Source organism: Daphnia pulex, chromosome 2, assembly GCF_021134715.1.
Source record: "Daphnia pulex isolate KAP4 chromosome 2, ASM2113471v1".
Taxonomy (NCBI): Eukaryota; Metazoa; Arthropoda; class Branchiopoda; order Diplostraca; family Daphniidae; genus Daphnia; species Daphnia pulex.
In genome coordinates, this window is record NC_060018.1 from 5,082,303 (window position 1) to 5,107,933 (window position 25,631).

Genomic DNA, 25,631 nt, shown 5'->3' on the forward strand with positions numbered 1-25,631 from the left:
AAAAAAATATACTTGAAAAAGAAGAAAATGGCGCGCTGTAGTTTGTCGATCCGCCACGTGGTGGTTGACGCGGTGGGCGGGCGACCCGAAAAATTTCCTTAGCCTGCGGGTATCCCCAGCCAAACTCGAAAAAGAAGGAGGGACACTGGGTGGTGGTAGCGGGGGGGGGGGGGAGGAGGTCTAGCGGGGCGTGCGTGTACTAAGCTAGCGGCCATCTCTCCTCGAGTTTTCAGTCGACAAGCAGGAAGCTACAAGAAGAGTCGTGTGTCTCTTTCTCTGAAACACACACACACAAACCGAGTGTGAAATATCTATATTTTTTTCTTCCAAAGTGTGTGTGAATTTGAAGAAATTTAGTGTGTGAACGAAACAAGAATTTTCAAGTCCCCAACCAAAAGAAACTCGAAAGAACGACGACATTTTCTGGTTTCTATCACCAACACGGATTAACCAAAAAGACGACGACGACGGATGGTGTTCGTCCCCTAACAATTTCTTCCACAGTGTGTTGTTGTGCCGTTAGAATCAGCCATTTCTTTTCTATTTTCCTCCCCCTAGAAATTTGTTCGGTGTGTCACGAAATTTCGCCCCATGGTTGTGTGTTGTTTAGCCCGTCATGAAACGAGGCCATGTTAGGCTGCTGGTCGGTTGCGACCGCTGCTGGTGATCATCATCGTCAAAGTTGTTGTTGTTGTTGTTGTTGTTCAGTGCCGCAGCCGCCGAGTGTGTTTCCGTTGAAATCGCCCGACGTGTCGGGAGACGAGGAATTGCTTGCAGACGAAAACGAATCATCACGAACGGCGCTGTAGTAGTGTCATGGCCATAACGATGCACTCGCACGCCGCAATGGAGAAATCGAATGGCGGATGCTCGAAAACTTCTTCACTGACACCTCAAGACGCTTACGCGGCACTCTGCACCAGCAGCAGCGTCGATTCCGACTTGTTGACCAGGACGAGCTGGACAGATGCCCGGCTCGCCCTTCATCAAATCAAAAAGGTGCGTCTTTATAAAACATCTTCTTCTTCTTCTTGTGAATAAACAATTGCATAAGATAATTTATGCTGCGTGTAAGTACGAAAAAAACACAGAGAAAAAGTCTGTGGTGGCTATGCCAAGGTGAGGTGTATATTTTCGGGTGGATGGTATAGACCGTCGGTATATAGGGGGCTCTGGCATCGCCCGACGGAATGAAGACATCAACAACAACGGGGGCCCCTGCTGCAACAACCGACTGTGTACTACCAACCAAGAGAGAGAAAGAGAAACAGTTGAGGCCAAGCCATCGCTCAAGGGCGTAGGCCCCAACACAAAAACCCATCAGCCACTCTCTTTCCTTTACCTCTCCTTTTTTAACTTGTTTTTCCTCCTTTCCACAACCATTCGCTGCTGCCCAACTGATTCAAGGGGGCTGCGCTGGAAGGATATAAAAACATTCCGGAATCTCATAGATTTTTATTTTTGTTCGTTTCTGACGTCTCTATTTTCTTTTATTTATTTATTTTTCCAATAGGGTAAAGCATCAGGCAACAAAGCGGCGCTGTGGTTAAGGACGAAACTTCAGTGGCATCTCTTCCACCTGGGCCGATTCGTCCAACGGCACGCGGGCAAAGTCCTTTTCGTTGGACTCCTCGTCCTGTCCACCTTCTGCGTCGGCCTCAAATCCGCCAGCATTCAAACGGACGTCGAGAAACTCTGGGTCGAAGGTAATACAACACTTTTGATCCCTTCAAAATAGGATCTCCCCCTCCTCATCCATTGATGCGTTGTTGGGCTCTCCATCCGCTTCTTCTTTTTCTCCGGCATTGCCAACACATACACAGAGAGAGAGACCGGAAAAAGAACTTGGCTGGAACACCCGAAAATAGACGGCCCTTGTTTGAGAGAGAGAGAGGGTGTTTTATGTTCCCCTTTGCCCCAAATCCGCCCGCATCGGATGATTCTCTTTCACGATTGGTGGCCATTACCAGGTCCGCTATTTACTATAGAACCCCTCTTCTTCTTCTTCTTTTTGTTATTTCTCCTCTGGAATGTTTAGCACCTACCCAACAATCAACAGCAAGACGAGGTCTCTATCCATTCTAGATGGCCAGGGGAGAGAACATGTCTTCATTAGGGCGGCAGCCTCCAGCTGGATTTGATTCCCCTGGACCGTATCTTTAATGAACTCTCTGCAGGTCGCGGTATTTCCCCCCCCCCCTTCTCACAAGAGAATCGTGTTATTTGCCAAGCCAAACCTGCACACATGTTCACATGGGAAATTTTTCATCCTTCTGTCAAAAAAAAAAAAAAAGGAAAATGTAGTTGTTGTTCGGGGGGTTCCATATGGTCCTGTCGTTTCCCCCCTCTCCGAAATCAGACACCCCCCTTCCACCCCTTGAAGAAGAAAAGTTATTTTCCAAAGTAAAAATTAAAAAACAGCTGCTAGGTTCTTTTGGCGGCCTTTTGTGAAGAACATACCTGATCACGCAGGTTTTTTCTTCTTCTCTTATTTTTGGCTGATGATGACGTACGGCCAAATTGTCACCCGAGGAAGAAAAAAAGAAACAACATTGGAGAGAGAGAAGTTATAAAATTCTTGTTTGGACCACCCAACGGAAGGGAACGAAGGTACAGCACACCCAAAGTTGGGCACAAGAGGAAGAAAAGACAGCGGGGTGGAGAGAGAATTTACGAGCTAGAAAAGAATGTTTTTTTTTTTTTTTTTACTTCTTCTTCTCTTTCTTTTCCTTCCCCCCTTTCTTCTTTGGTCCATTGTATCCAGCCAGCGTACCTGAAAACTTTTCTTCTTCTTTTCATTTGTGCGTGTGTGTTACTCTTGTAGAGCGAGAAGAGAGGCTATCGGTCGTCCCTTTTCTCAATTGACCCGTCAAACTCGTTACAATAGGAAAAGATTTTTTCTCTCTCTCCTATTCTTTTCCTTATTCTTTTCTGACCTCCATCTTCTTTTTTTCTCTCTATTATTCCATCACTTCCGACGATTGCGTCTCCCCATTTGAATTTTGGAAATCCAGCGATCAGGGGGTGGTGCGCATAATAGGCACTTTATAGTGCCCAGTACAGTAGAGAGAGTAGAGATATCGTCGACACACAATACGTTTAGATCAGTTTTTTTAAAAAGGAATGCCGTCTTCTTGTTCTTCTTCCTACCCAAAACATCAAGGTCAGCCCTGCTTCTGGGTTCTTCGACAAGACAAGAGAGACCGGCTGGTAGTAGTTTCCCTCACACACACACACACATAGAACCCTCTTTCGGTCGTTTTTTCTTTCCTTCTTCTTTGGCTGGTAAGAAAAATACAGTTTTTTTTTTCAGTTCGTTTCTTAGTCTCTCTCTCTCTCTCTTCTGCTTTCATCCGAGTTTTCTTCTTTGCGTTTACTTTGCTCGCGGGGAAGACTCATGCGGATGCTATATACTCTCTCTCTATTCCTTTTTTATTCTTCTTCATTCTTTTTTCCTTTTCTCTTCGGGGCCGGTTGAGCGCGTTCGGCCACCCAGTGAGACACGCAACACATGCACTGCACGTCGCCCCCTCTACACACACACACAACGGGAAGAGAAAAAAGAAGTTTTTTTTTTTTTTTGTTATTTTGGTCGGGTTGGCCATTGATGGCAGAGAGAATCGAAATGGAATAGAGTAAAGAGAGATAGATATATATGTGTGTGTGTACGTGTTGGCTGGTGGATTGTGAATCCATCACGTCACTCTGGAAAATCAGTTGGATCTGATTTTCTCCCCAAAAGAAACAAAACTTCTTTTTGTCTCTCGAGCGTTCCGTTTTGGTGTTTCGGTCATTTTCGGTCGGTCGGTTGTTTTGGATAGCCAAGACAGCCGAGAATGGAATTTGCATTGGAGAAGCCTTAAAGGTCCCTAAGGGTCCAGCAATCGGCCACCCATAGCGAGAGAGAGAGAGTCCCAACTCTGAAGGCTGCTGTTTTATAAGCGTATCGTTTTAATTGACTTGTTGGCCGTGATGTCTTCACTCGACGAGTCAAAGAGAAGCAATAGAAGGAGAGAATGTCTATGTATTTATTCAAAAACCGGTCCTAGAGCTATGGCCCATACGATTTCGGCCAAAAAAGAAAATACAGCCCCGTCTTTTTCTTCTTTCTTTTCGCCTGGCAATCGGTAAAAGCGTAAACGTTAGATTGGCTAGACAAACTCGGGTGTTTAAAATATGAGCAACCTCTCTTTTTGAAAAAAAGAAAAAGAAAAAAAAAAAAACATTATTTACAGGAAGCTCATTAAAAACGGCGCCGCAGAGCCGTTCGGGAAAAGAGGTTGTTCAACTTGACCACTTGAACACTCTGAATTCTTCTTTATTTTTTCTTCTTCTTCTTTTTGGACTGAAAGAAAACATTCTGGGTGGGACGCGAGAGAAAATCCCGCGTGATTCCGATGAAAAAAAAAAAACTCCGAGCCAAGGGAAAAAGAAGAAGACAAACTTTGAGGTGGGCAATTGCGTATTCGGTCGGCGTTTCTCCTGAAACATTGTGAGATGTTGTTGTTGTTGTCTATACGCTGGAGAAATGCCTGCGAGTCTCTCTCTTAACCTGTGATTATCTCGAGGGGCTTTTCAAGAGTGGAGGTATATCGTTAAGAGAGTCGAGGGCTTAATGGCGGCCGAGTTGATGGCTCTATCGGTCGGTTGGTCGGTCGGTCGGTCGGGAGAAGATGAAGAAGAAAGAGGAGGGTTTTGTGTGTGCCCTTGAACTAATGGAGTTATTTTATTTTATTCTTTTTCTCTGAAAAATGTGTTGATCCTGCACAGAGGGTGGCCGTTTGGAGAAGGAGTTGGCCTACATGAGACGGACGCTGGGCGAAGGAGCCGGCTCGACCCATCAGATCCTCATCCAGACGCCGAGTAACGGCCAAGGCGGCTCCTTACTCAGCCGCGACGCGCTGCTGGCCCACCTGCGGGCCGTCCAAGCCGCCACCAAAGTCACCGTCGAAATGTTCGATACGTAAGTGTTTCTTTCTTTCTTCTTTTTCTGGCCAGCGCCGCCATCTTCCTTTTTTTGTTGTTAATTTTGTGTATAGACATAAATGCGCCTGTGTGTGTGTGTGTATATATTTATGTACATACACACACACACACACACAACACTTGGTGGAAGAATTTGGAAGAGAGAGAGTTTCTCTCTTTTTCTTTTTTTTTTTTTCATTTTTGTTTGATTTTTCTAATCTGGGGGCCCCATCGGCCGTCGCCTGGGTGGCCTCTCTCCGGCGCCGACTGAATGAGTTTCCAGTCTACTTTTGGCTCGCAAACAAAACACAATAACCGGTTCTTTTTGAAGTATTTTGTTGTTGTTGTTTCTTTCTTTTTTTCCTTCCATCCATCCATCGTCTTCTTTTTCTATTGAAGAAAAAGAAAAAAAGGAAAAAATTTCTATGTGTAGACTTGTGAATATTTGAGCCCCATCATCGATTTAACCCGACGAAGATGAAGATATCTGGCTGCCCTCCAAAACGATGAAGACGGCCCGCCGCGCTGTAATAAAGTCGGGCCCCGACTTTTTCAAAAAAGAAAAAAGACACTGAAACAGAGATGGAGGGTTGGGGGAATAGATGATGAAAATGAGCACAAAAAGAAAATGAAGAAGTTGAAAAAAAAAGAAAAATTCTCTTTTAAAAAAGAAAAAAAAAAGAAAAACTTAAAGACACCGGCGGGTTCCGCGTTCAAGTCTGGATCTCTTCTTCTTTTTTGTTGTTGTTTCTTTGGTCGAGAGTCAAAAAGAGAAAAAACCGTTTGGGTGGTCGACGTCGAGACCCTCCACATGACGACACGCACACAGCTCGGTTCTTTTTTGTTTCTCTCCTTCTCGCCCAGTTTTTTGTTGTTGGACGGTTACTCCAGTAAAGTTTGTCGTCACCAAAGAAAAAAAAAGTTCATTCACTCAAGAAAAAAAAAAAAAAAAAAAGAAGTTGGAATGTGAAGAAGCTTCTGGTTATTCAATATTGGCACTGGGACTCGCACGCCGTTTGTGTGTGGACAAGTCCAGGAAGACAAAAATTTTTGTTAAGAAATAATTCCAAGCCAAAAAGAAGAAGAATAAGGCCGTGAGAATGAAATCAACGAGCTCGAACAGTATCGGTGAACAGGCACAAGAGGCAAATAGTAATAATAATAATAACAAGTTGGACAAATAATAAAAGAAAAACGGACGACGGACGCGGAAGGACCCCCTCTCGAGCAGCTGAGAGAATGTCGCCCGTGGAATTCCACGGCGGACTTCTTTTCTTTCTTTCTTTCTTTCTTTTTTCCAGGCTTCTCTATATAAGAAGAAGTAGTCTTGGATCAGATGATAGAGGGGAGAAGAAGAAGAAGTCGGCTTGTTTTTGTTTTTCTTCCTTTCAAAAGAGAGCGGCCCGATGCAGGTGTTCCAAGGAGCTTGAGAGACTAATGTGAAAACGTTGAAAACGGGAGAGAAAGGGGAAAAGATGGAAAGAAGAAAAAAAGAAAGAAGGGCGCAGCTGTATATATATATATATATATCTACTACACGAGTTGAAAAAAGAGTCCAGCCACACACACAGAATGACTGAGAAAAGAGAGAGAGAACCCTTTTTAGGGCCGGCGCCTAATGACCCAGCCAGTCGCTGCCGCCGCAGCAGCAGCAGCAACAACCGAGAGAGCTATAAGCAAAAAGCAATGGGCTCTCGTGTTTGCTGAATACCAAAACAGCTGGATCTGTCCGACTTGACTGGATGGAGATGTTTTTATTCTCTCTCTCTCTCTCGAGTTCTCTCTCTTGTTTAGTTTCAAACTGGCGACTCTCCTTTTAATAAAGAGATCTCGCTCACGGCTTTTTTCTTGTTCCTTTTGTTCCTCCCGGACGCTTTCACCAGCAAAATCTACACCAAAAACAGCCGCTCCGAAAGAAATGCGAGAAAACCGGTCCAGCAGTTCCACCCCCACACGGGCAGCACTCACGAAGCGACACAATCAGGAGTCCGATTTGAGATTATTATAACACAGAAAAGACACACAAAGTTTGAGATATTAGTCGCTCTGTTTGAATTTCACGTGTTTTTTTTTCAAATCTGTTCAAAGAAATGGGAGGAGAAGGCGGTCCGGTTAACAAAGTTCACCTATCTGTTGGGGTGATATGCGATATCGGACATTCTCTCAAAAAAGAAAGAAAGAAAAAGTTTTGTTTGGTTTTCTTTTATTATTTTTGAGTTGTTGTTTGCCTTCCGGCAGACGCTGGTCGGGCGGGCTGGACGGCGAACGAAACGGACAAGCATAATAAGCATGAAACGAATGAATAAACACCCGAGACAAGACAAGCATCTTCCTTCTTTTTTTGCTTCTTTAAAAACAAAAAAATTCCCAGTTGCCCAGTTTTTGCCTGGGCAAGTTGTCTGATGGTGGTCCGTCCATTCCATGCCCCCGCTCTCTTTTGTTGTCGAAAGATCTCGTCCAGCTGATATGTGTGTACATGTATATATAAGGGGGCTATATAGCCGGGCCAGCAGTTCTCGGCTTTACTCGCCTCATGTGCTCACCACTATATATGGAAAAGAGTATGCCAACGGGGGCCTTGGAATGACGGCAAAAGAGCGCGGGCGGGCCAGTGAAGTTTTAGCCGGGCCATTCATCCAGCAGCTCTCTCTCTCTCTCTTTTTCTCTTTTTTTTTTTCCTATGTGGGAGATCAAGAAACTCGTTGAAAAAGTTGTACGAAGAAGAAGAAGAAGAAGATTCTTCTTCCTTTTGATTTTTTAACATTCCACGTTTCTTCTTCTATTGTTTGTTTTAGTGACTTTGCAGCCCGGACGGTTACCTAACCCGCGGCAAATGTCTCCCCCATTCGATTTTTATTTGATTTTTATTTCTTTCTTTTCCATGATTGAGGCACTTGATGAATCGGCTCTCTCGTGTGTTTTCCCTTTTTTTTCTTTTCTTTTGATCATTTTTCTTGTAATGGCGACCCCACACAAAGACCCACGTACGCAATTTTCATATTAATTGATTTTTTCTTTTTTTTTTCTTTCTTCTTCTCAGAACGTGGAGGCTGAAGGATTTGTGCTACTCGCCCAGTTTCCCCAGTTTCGATATCCAGTACATCGATCAAGTAAGTCTGAATTCCTTTTTTTTTTTACTTCTAATGTAATCTGATGCAAATTTGTTTATTTTGCTTTAAGAAAACAAAATAATAATAATAATACTCGACTGATGAATTTGCAGATTTTTGAAAACATTTTCCCGTGCGCCATCATCACGCCGCTCGACTGCTTCTGGGAGGGCTCCAAGTTGCTCGGACCCGATTTCCCCGTCACCGTCCCGTAAGTTTTTCGGTTAATTTTTTCCAGCCTAGTCATCATCAACAGTTTTTTGAAATCTTTCTTTCCGTTTGTTTGTTTGACGGAAACTGGCAAAGAAATTTCTGATTTTTCGTCTCATTATCGCTAGAAAGCGAGAAAATAGTCAAAATAGCGGGCGACCCGCCAATGGTGACTAAATAGTCGCAAACAGTAGCTCAATAGCCATTGACCAAAACGGCCATCATTGGCCCAAACTGGGGGATTTTTCTGTACATTTTCTCAAAGCTGTTTCCATTTTTTTACCTTTTTCGGGAGAAAAAAAAATTGGGAAAAGAAAACTGGCATCGTCGAAACACACACACCCACACACAGAGTGGGGTGACACGCATGAATGGACAAGTTCCAAAGTGGTTCTCTCTGTCGTGTCCTTTGCAAAGGCGGACCACCCACCACACTTTTTTTTTCTCTTCTTTTTCTCTTCTATCTGAAATTTCTTGTACGCATTTTTATTTCTTTTTCTCTCTCTCTCTGCGTTTTCTTTTTTTCCTCGGCCATCACAAAGTCGCTGTCTTGACATTCTCTCCTGCGACGGCGATATTTATAGATGTTGTTGTTGGGGATCTATTCGTTTTCTCTCCGCCTTCTTGCCCCCATTCGGTGGCTGATATCACACACACACACGGGCAACAGCTGGTTGCGTTTCTTAAGAGAATGAAGAAGAAGAAGAAGAAGTAAATGATGATGGCATTCTTTCATGAGATCTATAAGATGCTATGGAATGTCCTCTGTGTGTATTTTCCAGCTGGGCATTGGGATCGGATGACAAGCCCGGCGTGACCCTCAGCTAAGGAAGGAAAAAAGAAGGGGGGTGGGGAGAGATGTGTGTGTTATTTGATCTGGAAACCGCTAGCCGGTACATATATATTGAAGTGAAGGGAATTCTTTTTATTTTGTCGAATTTATTAAGAAAACCGGTAGTGGATTAGATTTAATGGAATGTGTTTTGATGTATCCATTTCAACAGGATGCTCGGGTCGGGAATTCGGTGGACCAATTTGCACCCGCAACGGCTGCTCGACTCGATGAAGTCCTTCAATTTCAACTTTCCCTTCGACACGCTCGATGACTTTATGAAACGGGTAAGACGAGAGAGCACCAACTGTTCATTGTTGTTACATTTTCGGTTTCTTTTAATTGTAACAATTATTGATTGATTTTGGTTTGGCAATTGTGTTTGTGTTTCAGGCCGGAATCACCAGCGCCTATCAGGAGAAGCCCTGCCTGGACCCGACGGACCCCGAGTGCCCCTTATCGGCCCCCAACAAGAACATGACACAGGTAAGACTAGACTTAGACCCTGGCAGACTAGACTAATTGAGATCTATCAGACCAGAAGGGAAAAAACGACGAGACAGACAGACAGAAATTCCAATCGAAATGATTTCGATTTTCAAAAATTTGATTTTTGGTCTAATTTGACAGACTCCTGACATCGGCGCCGAGCTGACTGGCGGCTGCTACGGCTTCGCTACCAAGTTCATGCACTGGCCAGAAGATCTGGTTGTTGGCGGCACCAAGAAGAACAAAACGGGACACATTGTCAAGTAAGTCGCCGCCTCCTAACCGAAACTCCCCCGCATCATCATCATCATCTGTTATTTTCCTTTTGTAGAGCGGAAGCCTTACAATCGATCCTGCAGCTGATGGGCGAGAAAGATATGTTCGACTATTGGTCGCAGACCTATCGAGTCCATAACTTGGAATGGAGCCAAGAAAAGGCCGCCGACATTCTACACGCCTGGCAGAGAAAGTTCACTCAGGTGCGTTTTTCTTCTTTTTCCCCCCTCTTGTCATTCGAGACTGCCTACCTGCTGCTGCTGCTGCTGCTGCTGGAAGGCGGGCCGTCCTTTGATCTCTTGCTCATAGGCGCATGATATCATGTTCGTTTTTTATCAATTTTCTTTCCTTGATAACTTACAGGAGGTTCTACGACATGCCGCCTCTTCCAACGAGACCAAAAACTACAAGATGCATCCGTTCTCTTCGGCCAGCTTGGCCAGCATCATGACAGAGTTCTCTGAGCTGAGCATCGTCCGAGTGGCCGTCGGCTACATCCTCATGTTGGTCTACGCCGGAGTGTCGCTGATCAACTGGTCCAACCCGGTGCGATCCCAGTCGGGATTGGGCATCGCTGGCGTCCTTTTGGTGGCCATCACGGTGGCCGCCGGCCTGGGCTTTTGCGCCCTCATCGGCATCGTCTTCAACGCTTCCACCACCCAAATCGTCCCTTTCCTGGCCCTGGGACTGGGCGTCGACAACATGTTCCTCCTGACGCACACTTACGCCCAGAGCTGGGACCAGCAGTACCGACGTCACGACGACCACACGGGCCAGATTCTCAAGCGCTCGGGCGTCAGCATTTTGTTGTCGTCGGTCAGCAACGCCTGCGCTTTTTTCGCCGCCGCCATCATCCCCATTCCGGCCCTCAGAGCTTTCTCCCTCCAGGCCGGCATTTTGGTCCTCTTCAACCTGGCCACCTTGTTGCTTGTCTTCCCGGCCATCATGAGCCTGGATATGAAGCGCCGAGTGGCCAATCGAGTGGATTTGCTCTGCTGTCTGGCCGGCGTCGTCTCCATCGGCTCCTCCGAGTCGGAAACGGATTGTCCGTCATCCAAGCCCACCGCCGCCACCCAGCCGCCCGTTCCAGTCGAACTCAAGAAGATGGACAGGTGCGGCAAAGCGGCTCCCGGCTGCTCGACTCCGACGCTTTCCAAGAAAGCCCCGGCCACCGTCGTCGGTGGATCGACAACTGCCCAACCACAGGGAGGCAACGTCGAAGCCGGCGATAGCGAAACGGATCCGGCCTTGGATCCGCTTCTCCACTACGTTCCACCCAGCGGCCAGACTGTCGAGTGCCAGACTTGGACCTTGTCCAAATTTGCCCGTCACTCGTACGGTCGACTTCTGCTCAAAACGCCGGTCAAGGTGCTGGGCATGGTAGCCTTCATCGTCCTGTTGGCGGCCAGCGTCTGGGGCATGAGCAAGGTCAAGAACGGACTGGACCTGACGGACATTGTGCCCCACCAGACGTCCGAGTACGGGTTCCTAGCGGCCCACGACAAGTATTTCGGCTTCTACAACATGTACGCCGTCACCCAGGGCAACTTCGAGTACCCCAACAACCAGCGTCTCCTCTACGAGTACCACGACGCCTTCACCAGGGTCTCGACCATCATCAAGAACGACGACGGCGGACTGCCGGAATTTTGGCTCAGTCTCTTCCGCGACTGGCTCATCGGACTCCAGCGGGCCTTTGACCGCGACCAGTCGGCCGGCTGCATCAACCAGGAGCGCTGGTTCTCCAACGCCTCGGACGACGCCATCCTGGCCTACAAGTTGCTGGTGCAGACGGGCCACGTCGACAATCCCATCGACAAGTCTCTGGTCGGTCACGTCCGTCTGGTCGACGGTGACGGCATTATCAACCCCAAGGCCTTCTACAATTACCTGACGGCCTGGGTGACCAACGACGCCCTGGCCTACAGCGCCTCGCAGACGTCGTTGAGGCCCCAGCCGCGCCAGTGGTACCACAACGCGGCCGACGTCGAGCTCAAGATCCCAAAGTCGCAGCCCATCATCTACGCCCAGTTGCCGTTCTACCTCAACAATTTGGGGTCCACCGAGGACATCACCGATATGATCGAGCAGGTCCGCGGCATCTGCAAAAAGTTCGAGGATCGAGGACTGCCCAACTTCCCCGCCGGAATTCCCTTCACCTTCTGGGAGCAGTACCTCAAACTGAGGTTCTTCCTTTTCCTGGCCTTGGCCTGCGTGCTGGTGGCCATTTTCCTGGTCCTCTGCGTCTCCCTGATGAGCATCTGGGCCGCCACGGTGGCTGTTTTCGTCCTGGCCGCCTTGGTCCTGGAACTGTTTGGCGTCCTGGGCCTGCTCGGCATCAAATTGAGCGCCGCCCCGGCCGTCATCCTCATCATGGCCGTTGGCGTCGGAGTCGATTTCACCATCCACATCCTGGTGGGCTTCGTGACGAGCATCGGCGGACGGAACAGGAGGACTCAGATGTCGCTCGAGCTCATGATGGCGCCAGTCGTCCACGGCGCCATCTCCACTCTGCTCAGCATCGTCATGTTGGCCTTTTCCGACTTTGATTTCATCGTCAAATATTTTTTCTACGTCCTGTCCGCCTTGGTTCTCCTCGGACTCGTCAACGGACTCTTCTTCTTGCCCATCCTACTCTCCCTCGTCGGGCCTCCGGCCGAGGTAAGTCACTTTAATTAATTAATTAATTATTATTGATTTGACCCAATTGAATTCTAAAATGTCTTTTTTTTTTTACTTTATAAAAGGTTATTCCGGCCAGCGGAGAAGATCGGATCGCCACTCCGACGCCATTGCCGTCGCCGTGCATGGAACGCTGTTCCAGGCGGGACCACCACTCGAGTGGAGCCGGATTCCGCTCCCAGTCGGAAAGCGGAAGCAACGGCAACAACAATAACAACAACAACAACAATCCGTCGGTGACGTACGTCCCACGCCGGTTGCGCGGCTCTGACCTGTCGCTGACGACCATCACGGAGGAGCCGCCGTCGTGGACGTCGTCGCACGAGATTGTCGTCCAGCCGGAAGTGGTGGTGGAGACGACGACGTGCAACGGCAACGGCAGTTGCTCCAACTCGTCGAGCAGCGAGTGCAATTCCAGTTCGAGCAGCAGCAGCAGCGGCGGTGGATCGACACCGCCGCCCATGTCGGTGACGACGACGCACGGCCGACAGACTTTCACCACCAAAGTGACGGCCACGGCCAAAGTCAAGGTGGAAGTCCACGCTCCCATCTCGCACAGTTCGATGGAGCCGTCCTACTACAAACACCGGCGGCGGCGAGATCAGTAGGAACACCTGTCCGTCTCCCTCTTCTTCTTTGTTGTGTACAGCAGTGAGAAAAGTTCAACACAAAAACCAAACAAACAAACAAACAAACAAACGAAACCAATTGGACAACATTTCGTCCAATCGACGCGCACGGGCCAGCCAGTGTTTTTGTACATTTTTCTTTTTTAACTTTAAAGAAAGGAAACAAAAAATCGAAACGAAGAAAATGACTCAGCAGATCTGTATCTATTTAATAATGCCAATTCTTTCTTGTTTTCTTTCTTACCTTGTCGTCCATCATCATGAGTCTCTTAACCTTTTTTTAAAAATTTCAAATTTCCCGCTCCTTATTTGTGGTTCAAATTTTTTTATTTTTGACATTTTTTTTAATTTCATTCAAACATTCTTCAGCCATCGGTGCCAGTTGTTAATATTTTGCCTCCAATGAAGTTGAAAAACTCAGGTTAAGGAACAAAAAGAAGAAGAAAAAGAAAACCCACACACAATTTTTTTAGTGACTGAAAACAGGAGCCCGCGAGTTGAAGCATAATAGCCTGCCACTCTCCCCCCCCCCCCCCCACCACTCTGAATTGTAATGGAAAAACAAAAAAAAAAAAGGATCGTGTTTTAAAAAAATATCCATCGAGCGATTATACCTCACCCTGGAACGTCAATCCATCCAATGAATTTTTTGTTTTTTTTCTGGTGGATCTTTAAAAAAAAAATTCGAAATTTTTCAATTTGATGTTGACGATCCCTCCAAACCCAATATATATTTCCTTTTTGTGTTTTTTGTGAACAAAAATTAAAAGGAAAAAAAAAAAAAAACGAAAAAAAACAAAAAAAATCTATAAATAAGATATATATAAATTATGAGACTCGTCGAATCGTTGTCCTTCCTCTCTCCCAAAAAGAAAATAAGGCTGCCACCGGATTCCATTCGATTTTTTGTTTGTTTTTCTTTGACAATATCACGCAACCAATCGACACCAAACCCAATTGAAAATAGTTTTTTTTTCTTTTCCTCTCCTCCCCAACAAATCCCCCCGCCAATCGTCATGCCAATCGCCGTGTGACAACCGAGAGTATTACCGTGCTATTTTCGAATTGATTTTTATTAATTATTATTATTTTGACTATTTTTTTTTCTTCACTTTTTGAAATCTCTTGCTGGGTTTTCTCTTACACTCCTGCTCAATTGTTAAAAAGATTTTTTTTTTCTTCCCTTTTTTTAAAATTATTTTGGTCTTTTTGTCGATTTTTTGATCGCCTGTGTCTTATTACATAATAATGAAATTTCTGCCTTCGCCACTCTGCCCCCCTCCTCCTCCTCCGATGTTATTGTTGTAAAGAAAAACTGTCAAAGAGCAAATTACCAATTTTTGTTGGTCAAATGTCTGCGCACCCGACGAAGGCGTCAATTATTGCGACCCCTGTTTACTCAAAATAATTATAATAATAATAAGTAATAAGAAAAAACACAAAAGTGCATGTCGTCTGTCTGTGTCTGTCTGTCTGTGAGCGTGAATGTGTGAATGTGTTGCGTCACCTGTTTTTATGCCCATTGTCATTTGTGTGTACAGTTTTGACATTTGATTCGAGAGTCGAGAGAACAGAGAAACAGAAAATGAAACAAGAAATCCATACAGTGTTTTTCTTTCTGAAAACCGTTTGAGTGTTTTGACTTTAATTCGTCCTCATTAACTAATTTAAAAAAGGGAAATTATCCCGCGCGAGTGAGAAGATTAGACCATCTTTAAGCTGTGTCGATGGGAATAAATCGAATATCGTGATGTGGCGGAGTGTAAGTGACTCCAAACTGTCCGCTGTGAATGTCTACATCCTGGCCGTCCGGCAGAGTCACTATGAATTTCTGCAAAATGCCCAGGGTGAATAGGAAGAGTTCGGTCCGAGCCAGAGATTCTCCAGGGCATTGTCTCTTACCTGAAATTTTTCGATTTCTTTAAATTTTTTAAAAAGTTCATCCAGGAATAATAAATGAGACGGACACTGGCACGCACCTGCCGAGAAGGCCAAGAAATTCTCGTTTTTCTTGAATGTTCCGTCATCATTTAAGAATCTTTCCGGCTTGAATTCCCGCACGTCTTCCCAAAGCGACTTGTTATTACTCATGGCCCAAAAGTGGAGTAGGACCCACGTGTCCTTCGGTATTTCGTAATTCTAACAACAATAAAACAACGTGAATTGAAATGAATGGACGTCAGCCGTCAGTCGTTGATTCTTCTGTTTCTTTTTTTCGCTGGCATTGTCAGAGAGATGATGATGAAGAATGATGACATTCAAATGAATCACCTCGTACGTTGCATCTTGAGCGGTATTTCGCCACATCCCGGGCACGGAGCAGTTAAATCGCAGCGTTTCTTGGATAAAAGCCTCCATGTAAGGCAACTGCGACCGCTGCGAATACCTGAGAGTCCAGCCGCCATTAATAGTTGAGATTTTTTAAAAAATAATAATATTAAGTAAATTTTTACGTCGGTGTTGAATCCCGCCCAAAGGTGTCGACTATTTCTTGTCGCAAACGTTCCTGGACTTTTGGAAATTTGGCCAGGCAAAGCAGAGCCCAGCGCAAACTGGTGACGGTCGTCTCTCCACCAGCGATAAACAGATCGGAAACGAGCCACAAAAGTTGCGTTTCTACGAATTTTAGAGATTTTTTTTTTTTTAATGATTTAATCTGAGAAATAATTTCATACCGGAAAAGTCGGTCGATTCGCCACTGGTTTTGGAGCCTTGCATCTTAACCAAATAGTCGTACATCATCGAGTCTTCAACTTCGGAAATTGGCGCTTCTTTTCGCTGATTCTTGAACTTGCAAATGAGCTGCTTGAAATAGGACAACCTCTTGAGTACGATAATCAGCAGCCGGAAAGCGTTGTGCCAAATCAAGTGCCAAATGCTGACACACACACACAAAAAAGATATCTAATTCGATTGCGCAATTATAAAAGCCGCTGCAATGTCAGCTCAGCGAATGGAATATCTTATGTTTCCAAAAAAGAAGGTTGGGTCACCTTTTCTATTGACACTTTTTAATAATAGCTCGACACCATTGCAGCACGGGGAGTACCTGAGAATGGTGACGTAATTGTGTGGTCCCGTGAGTTCGACAGCTTGCAGGTTAGTCTCCAGATTGGCGATGATTTTACGAAGGAAAGGATCGTCCCAATTGAATTTCTCACCGCTGATTGTAGTCCAGATGACGTTGTAAATGGCCGTGGCGATATTCGGATGCGGATCGTGAGCTAGGCCTTCCGTTCTCTGTTATTCAATTTGAAAAAGCCGGCGGTAAGTTCAGGTCAAAATTTTCAGATAAACTAGTAATTAAGTTTTTTTGACATACGCTGATTTCGTGGAGGTATTCGTCAACGACGATTTGAATTCTCTGCTCGATGGCTTGATTGCCGAACCCGAATTTTCGGAATTCGTGAGTGACAAAATTTCGATGTTCCTTCCACGACAGCCCATCGTTGAACACGATTCCTTTTGACGTAATATTTGAATTGTAGACCCATCAGTTCATCCAGCTATATGTGCTATGTGTATATAGTGCTGCTTAATCGATCAATCAATCACCTCTGCCTTTTAGTATCCGTGATAAAAATAGTCCGGGTGGTCGTGTGCTAAATTTGTCCGACTGGCCCACGCACAACTGCTGGGCTACTCGGGCGTCCGAAATCACGACGACCCGTTGTCGGAAAAATCGCAAATAGCATATCGGTCCGTACTGTTGGAAATTGGCAAAATTTGAATTAATTTTCGATATTGAAGATTAGAACATATTATTAAGTAATGACCGACCTTGAAACTAGGAACAACCGCCGAGATTATTTTCAAAGTTACGCAACTTTCTCTTATCTTATACCTTACCTCTTATTATTTCTTTGTCTCCGCCATTCTATTTTTGCGGCAGCTTTACGAGCCTGACTGACTGGGAAAGTCTTGTGTAACACTCACTGTCATAACTCTTTTCTTTCCTTTTTTCTTCATTCGCCAATTTGGCAAATGCGAATAATTCCAGTTGATGCCAAATCGGTTTCGCACGGATACTGGTGTGAGTAGTTGGATTCGTAATCTTATAGCTTGAGTTTTTTTAAGTCGTTTCAACTTTCTACCTGTCGCAATAGGTTGTCTGCTTTCTATTATTTTTTCCACCAGCAGTAATTATCGTATCTAACCCATTTCCCTGGCATATTTGAAAAATGGGAGCCTATTTTTTTTAAAGTAAGATAACTTTCAGTGCATTGCGCATGGCTTACTTGTTTAAACAATGACGTCAAACAGTCCACAGTCCCCTGTTTGACATTGCAAGTCTTCCAATAAAAAATAAAATAAAAACAAAATGGACTGCGGCCAGCAGTGGCCAGCCCCTTGCAGTCTAAGTTTAGGATAGAAACGAGATTTGATACATAGATTAACTAGGACATAAAGGCGCGTTGTTAATATTTAATAGGAACGTGGCACGAAGAAGCATACATTAGCTCACGACACGCGTAATTACACGTGATATTAGGCTTATTTCATAACTTTGGTTTGGACTCTGTGATCCGAAAAAACAAAACACTGAAAACAGACAAATTTAACCGTGGGCTGTTGCCAGGCATTTGCAGGGAATCACAAATGGTCCCAAGCCCTTCAGGATCCTACAACCTAATGACTTTTAAAATCCACCGTGTGTCGTAAAAACCAGCGCCAGCTCAAATTTTTTAATGTCTTAGAATTTGGAAGCAAAATAACATTTTTTTAAAGTAAATGATTTTACCTGGAAAGCCCATTTGGAGAACTTGAGGAACGGAGCTTCTTTTAAAACGATAGAAGAGTGAATTAAATCCAACAAATTGCCGAAGACGGGATTTCGCTTAGGTCCTGGAGGCAAACGGTAACTCTTTGATTGTTTCCGCCACATCAAATTGATGGCGATCGGCAACAAAAGGATCGCCACCGCAATTAAAACCAGGTTAAACATTTCGCAAGGTTGTTGCAGACGGAGAAAGCTGTGGGCATTCGATTGGACTCGCACTTTAAGACTGGCGCACGTTTCCATGACGGCTATGAAACCTATATACTATCGTGCTAATCAGATTATGTTGGCTCTCACCCTTGGGTCCTTATGTTTAAAATTACAAATGACAGCATTTTATTTAAGACTGACAGAGCAATCAGTCTTGACATTATCATCTAAAAACAATTTCGTGTTTATTTTTTAAATCCGATCCTTACTTTGAATGTATAGCTCAGTCCTCAAAAGTTACAAAACGAGACTTTGAACACGCAAAGTTCGCACAAAGTTCTCGGAAATTTGAGTTTATGTTTCTGAATCCCCTCCAAAAGAAGGAAAATGTCTGTCTGATTATCGCCAACGTTTCAAAATTCCGGTGTCATGTAACCGTCAGTTTGAGTAATAACATGTCGATCACTGAAATGGAAAGCACAGCACAAGTACAAGTTTAATAACAACACACGATTCAGGAGGCAACACTTTTAAAGGCAATATTTTTTGGGGGTTTTTTATTCAATTTCTAGATAAGGACTCTATCGCTATCAAGTTATGACGCAATACAGAACTTAAAACAGAACTCGAAAAAATCGATTTTATACGGAAGTATTTTTCCCGACTCGAGTACACGCTCGTACTTTGTTGACTACGCACTGGACCTTAGTTGAGAAACTTTGCATTCCCGAGTGAATGATAACAGTATAGGCGATCCGCAGGAATTGTACTTGTAAGTTTTTTTTAGACGCTATATCCTACCATTTTTCTATTTCTAGTTTCTGTCTTTTATGAAAAAATGTTTACTCTCGTGTTTTTCTTTCCTTAGAGTGTTGTTGGTAACTGACTTGCCGTGTGAATAATGTGTGATGCATACTATTCCATAGTTGGACCGCATTATGGAGGTTAGTTGTATGTCTTACGACACGATGTCGTCAGTGAGTAGCACGCTACTAGTCGAGGATATCAGGGTAGGGTGATGATAGACGATCTTTACAGCTACAGAATTAGAAGGGAGGTAAATTTATAATTGAGTTATATATTGATTCATAGTTTGGTATTGGATCGTATGTTAATTAAGAGGTGACATACAGGTTGTTTATACACAATAGGGGCGGTAGCCTATGACACAATTAAGATGTACAAGGCATAGAATGCGGGTCTTTTAAATTGTGAGATGCAAAGAACGATTAACTGCACAGTTTGGAGGTGAATTTAATCGTGTATCCTTATTTTTCCTATTAAAATAATATATGCAAGATTATTAAAGTACGTATATGATAGTCATTAGTTAAAGAAAGCTTTTCTTTTTTGAATTTTTGGTCATTTTTATGTTTTTTTTCGCTTATGTAATGCTAAACAACGTTGGATTTTGAAATCTGGCAACTCCAACCAATGACTATACTACCATTAAAATTTGTCTGCTGCACTGTGGTGGCTTAATGCAGATTGCTTTTGGAGTGACTGTTCTACGTCGGATTCATTTCGTTTCACCCTTTTTTTCTCAGTATCGTCGAAATTTAGCACAAGTCATGACATCCTATGATACATCGTTTCCGCGAGACGATCTGCTACCAAAAAAAGAGACTGCAGCTATTTCCTACTTAAACAAGTTTCCTTCCTACGATGGGCAGGGAACTGTCATCGCAATATTCGATTCTGGGGTGGATCCTAGAGCACCTGGCCTACAAGTAAACTTAATTGTCTTTTTTCTACAGAGGTGCTGTGCCTAAATACAATTCTCTCTGGTTAGGTCACAAGCGATGGGAAAAGGAAAATCATAGATTGCTTTGACGGAACGGGGTCTGGTGATGTAACTCTGGTTCCAGCTGAAGTTAAAAATGGCACCATTACAGGTCTCAGTGGGAGATCATTAAAGGTAGATTTTTTTTTTTTTTATTAATGGAAGTTTATCATTTGATCTAATCAATTTTTTTTCTTAGATTCCAGATACTTGGACAAATCCTAGTGGGGAATACAAAATTGGTATTATTATTTTACATTACCACTGCAAATTTTTTTCAATTCAATTTAAATCTTTTGTTATGCAGGTTACAAAAGCCTTTACCAACTTTATCCGACAGCTCTCAGGGAGAGAATGCTCAAGGATTTCAAAGAAAATAAGTGGGACCCCATGCACAAAAAAACACTTGCAGAGACAACCAAAAAATTTCAGGCTTTTGAATCTGCTAACCCAGATTCTTCAGGGGCAGAGAAGGCAACCAAAGAAGATTATGAAATGCAGATTGAGATGCTGAATACTTTAGAAAAGAAATTTAGCAATTTAGGTCCATGCTTTGACTGTGTTGTTTTTTATGATGGCCAACATTGGAGGTACACTTGCAGGATTTTCAACAAATTTCAGAAATTAAAACAAATATGATTTCAATATCTAGAGCTTGTTTGGACACTTCATATGAAGGCCAACTGTCTCAATGCAAACTAATGGGTATATATCGTGAGACATTTGATGTTGGCACTCTATCTGAAGAGGATCAGCTATCTTATTCCATCAATATTTATCCAGAGGACAATATTTTGGAAATCGTCTCCATGTGCTGTACGTTCTTGAATTTTTTTTATTGTTGTTTGTGCTTTTTTATAATTTGATTACGATTATTTGTCTATTCTGTAGCTAGCCACGGAACTCATGTTGCTTCCATTGCTTCCGCTTGCTTTCCCGATGAACCAGAAAAGAACGGTTTGGCTCCTGGTGCCCAAATCGTCTCTATTGCGATCGGCGATAATCGTTTGGGATCTATGGAAACTGGAACTTCTTTAGTGCGAGCCATGATTAGAGTTATTGAACAGACTCACTATAAAGTAGATGTCATTAATATGAGCTATGGCGAGCATGCCCACTGGGCTCACTCAGGGTATTAGTAATGCATTATTTAAAGTAAAGTACGTGTTCTAATTCTCTGCTATAGTCGACTAGGAGAGCTTATGTCAGACGTTGTTAATAAGTATGGAATCGTATGGGTTGTTTCGGGAAGTAATCACGGCCCGGCCTTGTCAACAGTTGGAACACCTCCAGCTATTTCATCTACAAGTCTTATTGGTTAGTTTGTTTGCTCTTGTTTTTTGTGCTTGTTGTTGTAAGATTTGTATCACCGTGTTTTGCAATCCAGGTGTCGGAGCTTATGTCAGTCCTGAAATGATGGCAGCTGAATATTCCCTACGAGAAAAGTTGCCGGGCATGCCTTATACGTGGTCATCGAGAGGTAGGTTTTCTTCAAGGACAATTTAAAAAAAAAAAAAAAACGAATTATGTGTCATGTCACTGAATCAATCTCAAGGTCCGTGTATGGATGGAAGTATGGGTATTTCTATATGTGCCCCTGGTGGTGCTATCACCTCGGTTCCTAATTTTATGCTGAGAGGCTCTCAACTCATGAATGGCACCTCGATGGCAGCACCTCACGTCACTGGAGTTGTCGGTAATCGAAATCTTTACTTAAAAAAAAAAAAAAAAAAAACTTATTTTAAATATTCGTTGAAAATTGAATTTTTAGCTTTGCTGATTTCTGGATTGAAAGCCAGGGAAATTCCTTCGTCTCCATTTAGTATCAAACGAGCTTTAGAACAAACTGCGGTATTTCTAGATGGGGTTGAAGTGTTTGCTCAGGGCCATGGCTTGATCCAAGTAGATCGCGCATTTGATCATCTTGTTGCCTACCATAACCAACAGGAGCGTGATGTTCGCTTTCACGTTACGGTGGCGAATTCTGGTCCTTCCATGAAAGGAATTTACATGAGGGATATGCCCACATCGAAATCTAAAGAGTTTGCCATCACAGTCGAACCATTTTTCCTCAACTGTGAAGAACGTGACGCAGAATCCAAAATTAATTTTAACGTTCATCTGTCTTTGGCGTGCAATGCATCGTGGGTGCAGATTCCGAAACATTTTGATTTAATGTACATGGCAAGGGGTTTCTCCGTCAAGGTTGACCCCACAGGATTGGCATCTGGAGTTTATTACACTAGGTAAAGTATTATCTTGATTATATTATGCAGTACTTTACTGACAGCTGACCTCTTTTATGATTCAGTATCAAGGCGTACGACTCCAGTTGTCCGGAAAAAGGCGCTGTTTTTGAAGTGCCAGTCACAGTTGTCAAACCCGAAACAGTGCACAATGAAATATCGTACAAGAAACAGCACTTTGCAGCCGGTGACATCCAACGTCGTTTCATCAACGTGCCAGAGGGTGCCTCTTGGGCTGGTAAAAGATAACAGACTAATATTTGTCACAACAAACGAAATTAAAGAATCCGTAATTTACTTCCAATAGTTCTCACCATTAATCTTGAAAATTTGGAGGCCGAAGCGAACAACGCAAGGTTTATCGTGCACGCAGTTCAGCTCGTGCCTGAACTAAATTGCAAAGCCGGAATGGAATTTTACAAATTGATTGATCTCCATGAACATCCTAATGCTCCTTTAGTGTTTGCAGTTAAGGTAAGAACCATATGGTTGCGACTTTCGTAAATCCAGATACCGTTGAATATTTGTTTTTTATTTATTTTTAGGGAGGTCGAACTATGGAACTGTGCATGACCAAATGGTGGGCCAGTCTGGGAACGGTTCAAATCTCGTACTCGGTCTCATTCCGTGGTGTTACATGCAACAATGGGAATGCTGTGTCGATGCACGCAGGCCAAGGAATTTTGAGACTCGATCTTAAAGCTAATCTGGCTAACGAGGAAATTGCTCCTGTTGCTACACTAAAGCAACAAGTTCAGCCTTTAAGGTATTAAATTTCACATAACTGTAAGACTCAATATGCATTGTCATCTATTTAAAATAGGCCAGCGGAATCAAAAATTGTTCCTCTGGGATGCCGTGATGTTATTCTTCCAGGAAGACAGATTTATGAACTGCAATTGAACTACAACTTTAACATCGCTAAAGCAACGGAAGTTATTCCCAACTGGTACAAATAATGGGTTTATCTTTATTACTATGTATTGACTTATTAATTTTATTTCTCTATTTTTCAGTTCCTTACTTAGCGACACATTGTACGAATCTGAGTTCGAGTCGCAGCTTTGGATGATATTTGATTCCAACAAGCAGTTTATTAGCGCAGGAGACGCTTATCCTTGCAACGTAAGCTTCCCTAAATATTGTTTTCGGATGATTTTGATAAGATTCCAAATTTCACATTTTATTTCGTTAACTTATTTTTTTTTTTTTTTTTTAGTATACTGCAAAACTGGAAAAGGGAGATTACACACTGCGGCTGCATGTCCGTCACGAGAAGAAAGATCTTCTTGAGAAAATTCAGGTTTGCAAGAATCTAAGATACAAAGTTTTGACGAATACATTTAATTAATACTGTGTTTTATTAGGACATGACTGTACTGATTGGCCAAAAACTGGCCGCTCCAATCACTATGGACATTTATGGCACTCATAACCAAGCATTAATTCAGGGGAAAAAGTTGTCAAGCGCAGTCATCCGCCAAGGCGCCACAGTACCAATTTATATTTCGCCTCTCAACTCAGACAAGTATTATTATTACTTTGTCAAATGCAAATGCAAAAAACATTGAATTCATAACTAATGCTATTTTATAGATGTCCAAAGACTGTTACTGTCGGCCAGTATTTCTCGGGAACTATTTCTTACTCTAAAGACGAACAAGGGAAGAAAGTGGTACGTATTTTTATCATTTCGCTTTTGAATAATGGACAGGACCTACAAAAAACCTGAAATTATTTTTTAAAATTAAAGTGAACTTGCTACTACTTCAACTTGTAAAATTTAACTGCTATAATTCTTTATGAATCCCCAAATTCTTTATTAGGGTGTCTACCCCTTCGATTATGTTCTCGTCGAGCCTCCCAAAAAATCAAACGGGAATAAAACCGAAAAGGATAGTGAAAAGGGAAAGAATGCAAAAGAAGAAATGGTAGAAGCCCTTAGAGATCTCAAAATCACTTGGCTAACAAAACTTGGTATGAAAACTTTTGTCTTTTTCAGCTTTACATGGTAGTTTTATTACTTACTGACCTCCCATAACAGGTGATTCTGGAACAACCAGCGCTGATATGTATGAAGAATTAATAACGGATTTCCCAGAACATATTCCTATTTACATTGCACGGTTGCAAGCACTGGAGTCTGAGAAGGAACGAAACTTGAAGGCTATTGTGGAAACCGCGGATCTTGCTCTGAAAAAAATGAATGTGTCAGAGCTCCTGGAATTCTATGGCTTAAAATCCGACACAAGAAAGGACGCAACTAAAATCAAAAGGTATTTTGATTTCAAAATTGATTAAGTATGTATGGCTTGTAATTTTCTTGTTTTACAGCCGAATGGATAAAAATAAAGCCTACTTGCTAGAAGCTTTGTGTAAAAAGGGGCTTGCTCTGTGTGAAATGTATCAAACTGCAGAAAACTTGGACGAGTCGACAACAATTCTTGAAGATATAAAGACTATATTTAACGACGTCGTAAAATTTGTTGATCCGAGTGATCTAAAGGTAGTGCAATCATTCAATTGTCATTTCGTAATTTTTTATTTATTTGACATTTTTTTATGTTAGGTTATTAAATTTTCAATCCACGCCGCTTTAGTGCAAAAACACCATGGAAAAGCATTACGTTGGGTTTATAAACAACTGGAAGAAAAACCAACTCGTGAAGTAGACGAGAAAATGATCGAATTATTTGCTGCTCTCAAGTGGTCTCACTGTGAGGAATGTTTTGGTAGAGCAATTCCCCTTAAATACCCATCAGTTTTCCGCCCTTTCTAAAGTTGTTGCGACATTTTAAAAATTCTTTGATTAAAAAAGAACCATACATTGAAGTTAAAAAATCGAAAAAAAAAAATAAACTAAAGCAATTAAGGAAATTTTGTTATTTCTTAAAATCACTTGTTTCCGCTTGGCGGATTGATGCCAACGCAAACTGAGCCATATGAATCGTTCTTTTAATCTTTTTCTCTTCTTTAATTTCTTCGTTTAATCTTCTTTCGCAAGTTGGCAACTAATAGGATTAACAACCTAGTAAAGTCTGAGCTTCTTTGTTGCATTACAACCAGCCGGTGGAAAGTATTAGCTACGATAGTTCCTCAGCAATCTGCAATCACTAACAGATGTAGAAGCATGCTGTAGAAGCACTTTGTAGAAGAAATTATACCTCAGTGGTGCTTTCGTCTGTGGTGATGTGTGATGCTGAGGTGGTGGCTTTTTGGTGAAGACGAGATGTAAATTTGGAGGGGAGAATATAACGTGAGTATCAAAGTTATTTGCCTTCGTTTGTTAGTTCTTTCTTTCAACTGTCAAAGAGCTAGAGCGGACATTGTTTTCATGTAAACGTTTCTTTTTTCTGACGCTAGACGGCTTAGCTTTGATAATTTTCTCCTCAGTTTAAATACGTTTACTTTGCACATCTCTGGAGAAATTTCTCGCTGATACTAAAAGGAAATTTTGGGTGATAGCTGTCAGTTTCTTT

At 43.0% G+C, this 25,631-nt stretch overlaps 3 protein-coding genes and 1 long non-coding RNA gene across 7 annotated transcripts; 2 read left to right on the forward strand and 2 right to left on the reverse strand.

Annotated features, from left to right (window-relative positions):
• Positions 1-217: 217 nt before the first annotated feature.
• Positions 218-14,818, forward strand: LOC124210569 (protein patched-like). The gene is made up of 11 exons (XM_046608712.1): positions 218-999; positions 1,514-1,706; positions 4,771-4,963; positions 8,006-8,075; positions 8,189-8,286; positions 9,290-9,404; positions 9,511-9,603; positions 9,748-9,869; positions 9,938-10,085; positions 10,246-12,543; positions 12,630-14,818. The coding sequence occupies exons 1-11, from the start codon at positions 817-819 to the stop codon at positions 13,170-13,172; spliced, it is 4,056 nt and encodes a 1,351-aa protein (XP_046464668.1). The 5' UTR covers positions 218-816; the 3' UTR covers positions 13,173-14,818.
• Positions 14,780-18,505, reverse strand: LOC124210571 (cytochrome P450 2C5-like). 2 transcript variants are annotated; one of them, XM_046608717.1, is made up of 10 exons: positions 18,393-18,505; positions 17,935-18,282; positions 16,749-16,899; positions 16,516-16,655; positions 16,243-16,433; positions 15,869-16,071; positions 15,647-15,809; positions 15,465-15,579; positions 15,173-15,332; positions 14,780-15,095 (listed from the first exon to the last, which is right to left on the reverse strand). In XM_046608717.1, exons 2-10 carry the CDS (start codon positions 18,214-18,216, stop codon positions 14,908-14,910), a joined length of 1,593 nt encoding a protein of 530 aa, XP_046464673.1. In that variant the 5' UTR covers positions 18,217-18,282; positions 18,393-18,505; the 3' UTR covers positions 14,780-14,907. The 2 variants fall into 2 exon arrangements, with proteins under 2 accessions (XP_046464673.1, XP_046464672.1); XM_046608716.1 differs by having other exon boundaries at positions 17,935-18,475.
• Positions 18,506-18,756: 251 nt separating this feature from the next.
• Positions 18,757-25,026, forward strand: LOC124210570 (tripeptidyl-peptidase 2-like). Of its 3 annotated transcripts, none has more exons than XM_046608713.1 (24): positions 18,757-18,895; positions 18,992-19,133; positions 19,671-19,853; positions 19,916-20,041; positions 20,106-20,148; positions 20,214-20,496; positions 20,559-20,722; positions 20,798-21,038; positions 21,093-21,223; positions 21,294-21,386; positions 21,462-21,602; positions 21,678-22,152; positions 22,218-22,390; positions 22,460-22,626; positions 22,698-22,918; positions 22,976-23,101; positions 23,169-23,277; positions 23,372-23,455; positions 23,520-23,680; positions 23,749-23,827; positions 23,979-24,129; positions 24,197-24,428; positions 24,487-24,658; positions 24,722-25,026. In XM_046608713.1, the coding sequence occupies exons 2-24, from the start codon at positions 19,062-19,064 to the stop codon at positions 24,929-24,931; spliced, it is 3,837 nt and encodes a 1,278-aa protein (XP_046464669.1). In that variant the 5' UTR covers positions 18,757-18,895; positions 18,992-19,061; the 3' UTR covers positions 24,932-25,026. The 3 variants fall into 3 exon arrangements, with proteins under 3 accessions (XP_046464669.1, XP_046464671.1, XP_046464670.1); XM_046608715.1 differs by having other exon boundaries at positions 18,992-19,067; XM_046608714.1 differs by lacking the exons at positions 18,757-18,895; positions 18,992-19,133 and having other exon boundaries at positions 19,569-19,853; positions 21,462-22,152.
• On the reverse strand, positions 24,993-25,559 carry LOC124210572. The gene is made up of 2 exons (XR_006881265.1): positions 25,317-25,559; positions 24,993-25,256 (listed from the first exon to the last, which is right to left on the reverse strand). It is a non-coding gene; the product is annotated as an uncharacterized LOC124210572 (long non-coding RNA).
• Positions 25,560-25,631: the final 72 nt, after the last annotated feature.

Coding starts and splice junctions, on each gene's coding strand:
- LOC124210569 (XM_046608712.1), top strand. CDS start 817: ATGGCCATAACGATGCACTCGCACGCCGCAATGGAGAAATCGAATGGC. Junction 8,076..8,188: donor ATATCCAGTACATCGATCAA/GTAAGTCTGAAT, acceptor ATGAATTTGCAG/ATTTTTGAAAACATTTTCCC. Junction 10,086..10,245: donor GGCAGAGAAAGTTCACTCAG/GTGCGTTTTTCT, acceptor GATAACTTACAG/GAGGTTCTACGACATGCCGC.
- LOC124210571 (XM_046608717.1), bottom strand. CDS start 18,216: ATGGAAACGTGCGCCAGTCTTAAAGTGCGAGTCCAATCGAATGCCCAC. Junction 16,900..17,934: donor TCTCCAAATGGGCTTTCCAG/GTAAAATCATTT, acceptor AATTTCCAACAG/TACGGACCGATATGCTATTT. Junction 15,580..15,646: donor GGGCGGGATTCAACACCGAC/GTAAAAATTTAC, acceptor CTGGACTCTCAG/GTATTCGCAGCGGTCGCAGT.
- LOC124210570 (XM_046608714.1), top strand. CDS start 19,605: ATGCAGATTGCTTTTGGAGTGACTGTTCTACGTCGGATTCATTTCGTT. Junction 22,391..22,459: donor AGAGGGTGCCTCTTGGGCTG/GTAAAAGATAAC, acceptor TACTTCCAATAG/TTCTCACCATTAATCTTGAA. Junction 23,456..23,519: donor ATCTTCTTGAGAAAATTCAG/GTTTGCAAGAAT, acceptor GTGTTTTATTAG/GACATGACTGTACTGATTGG.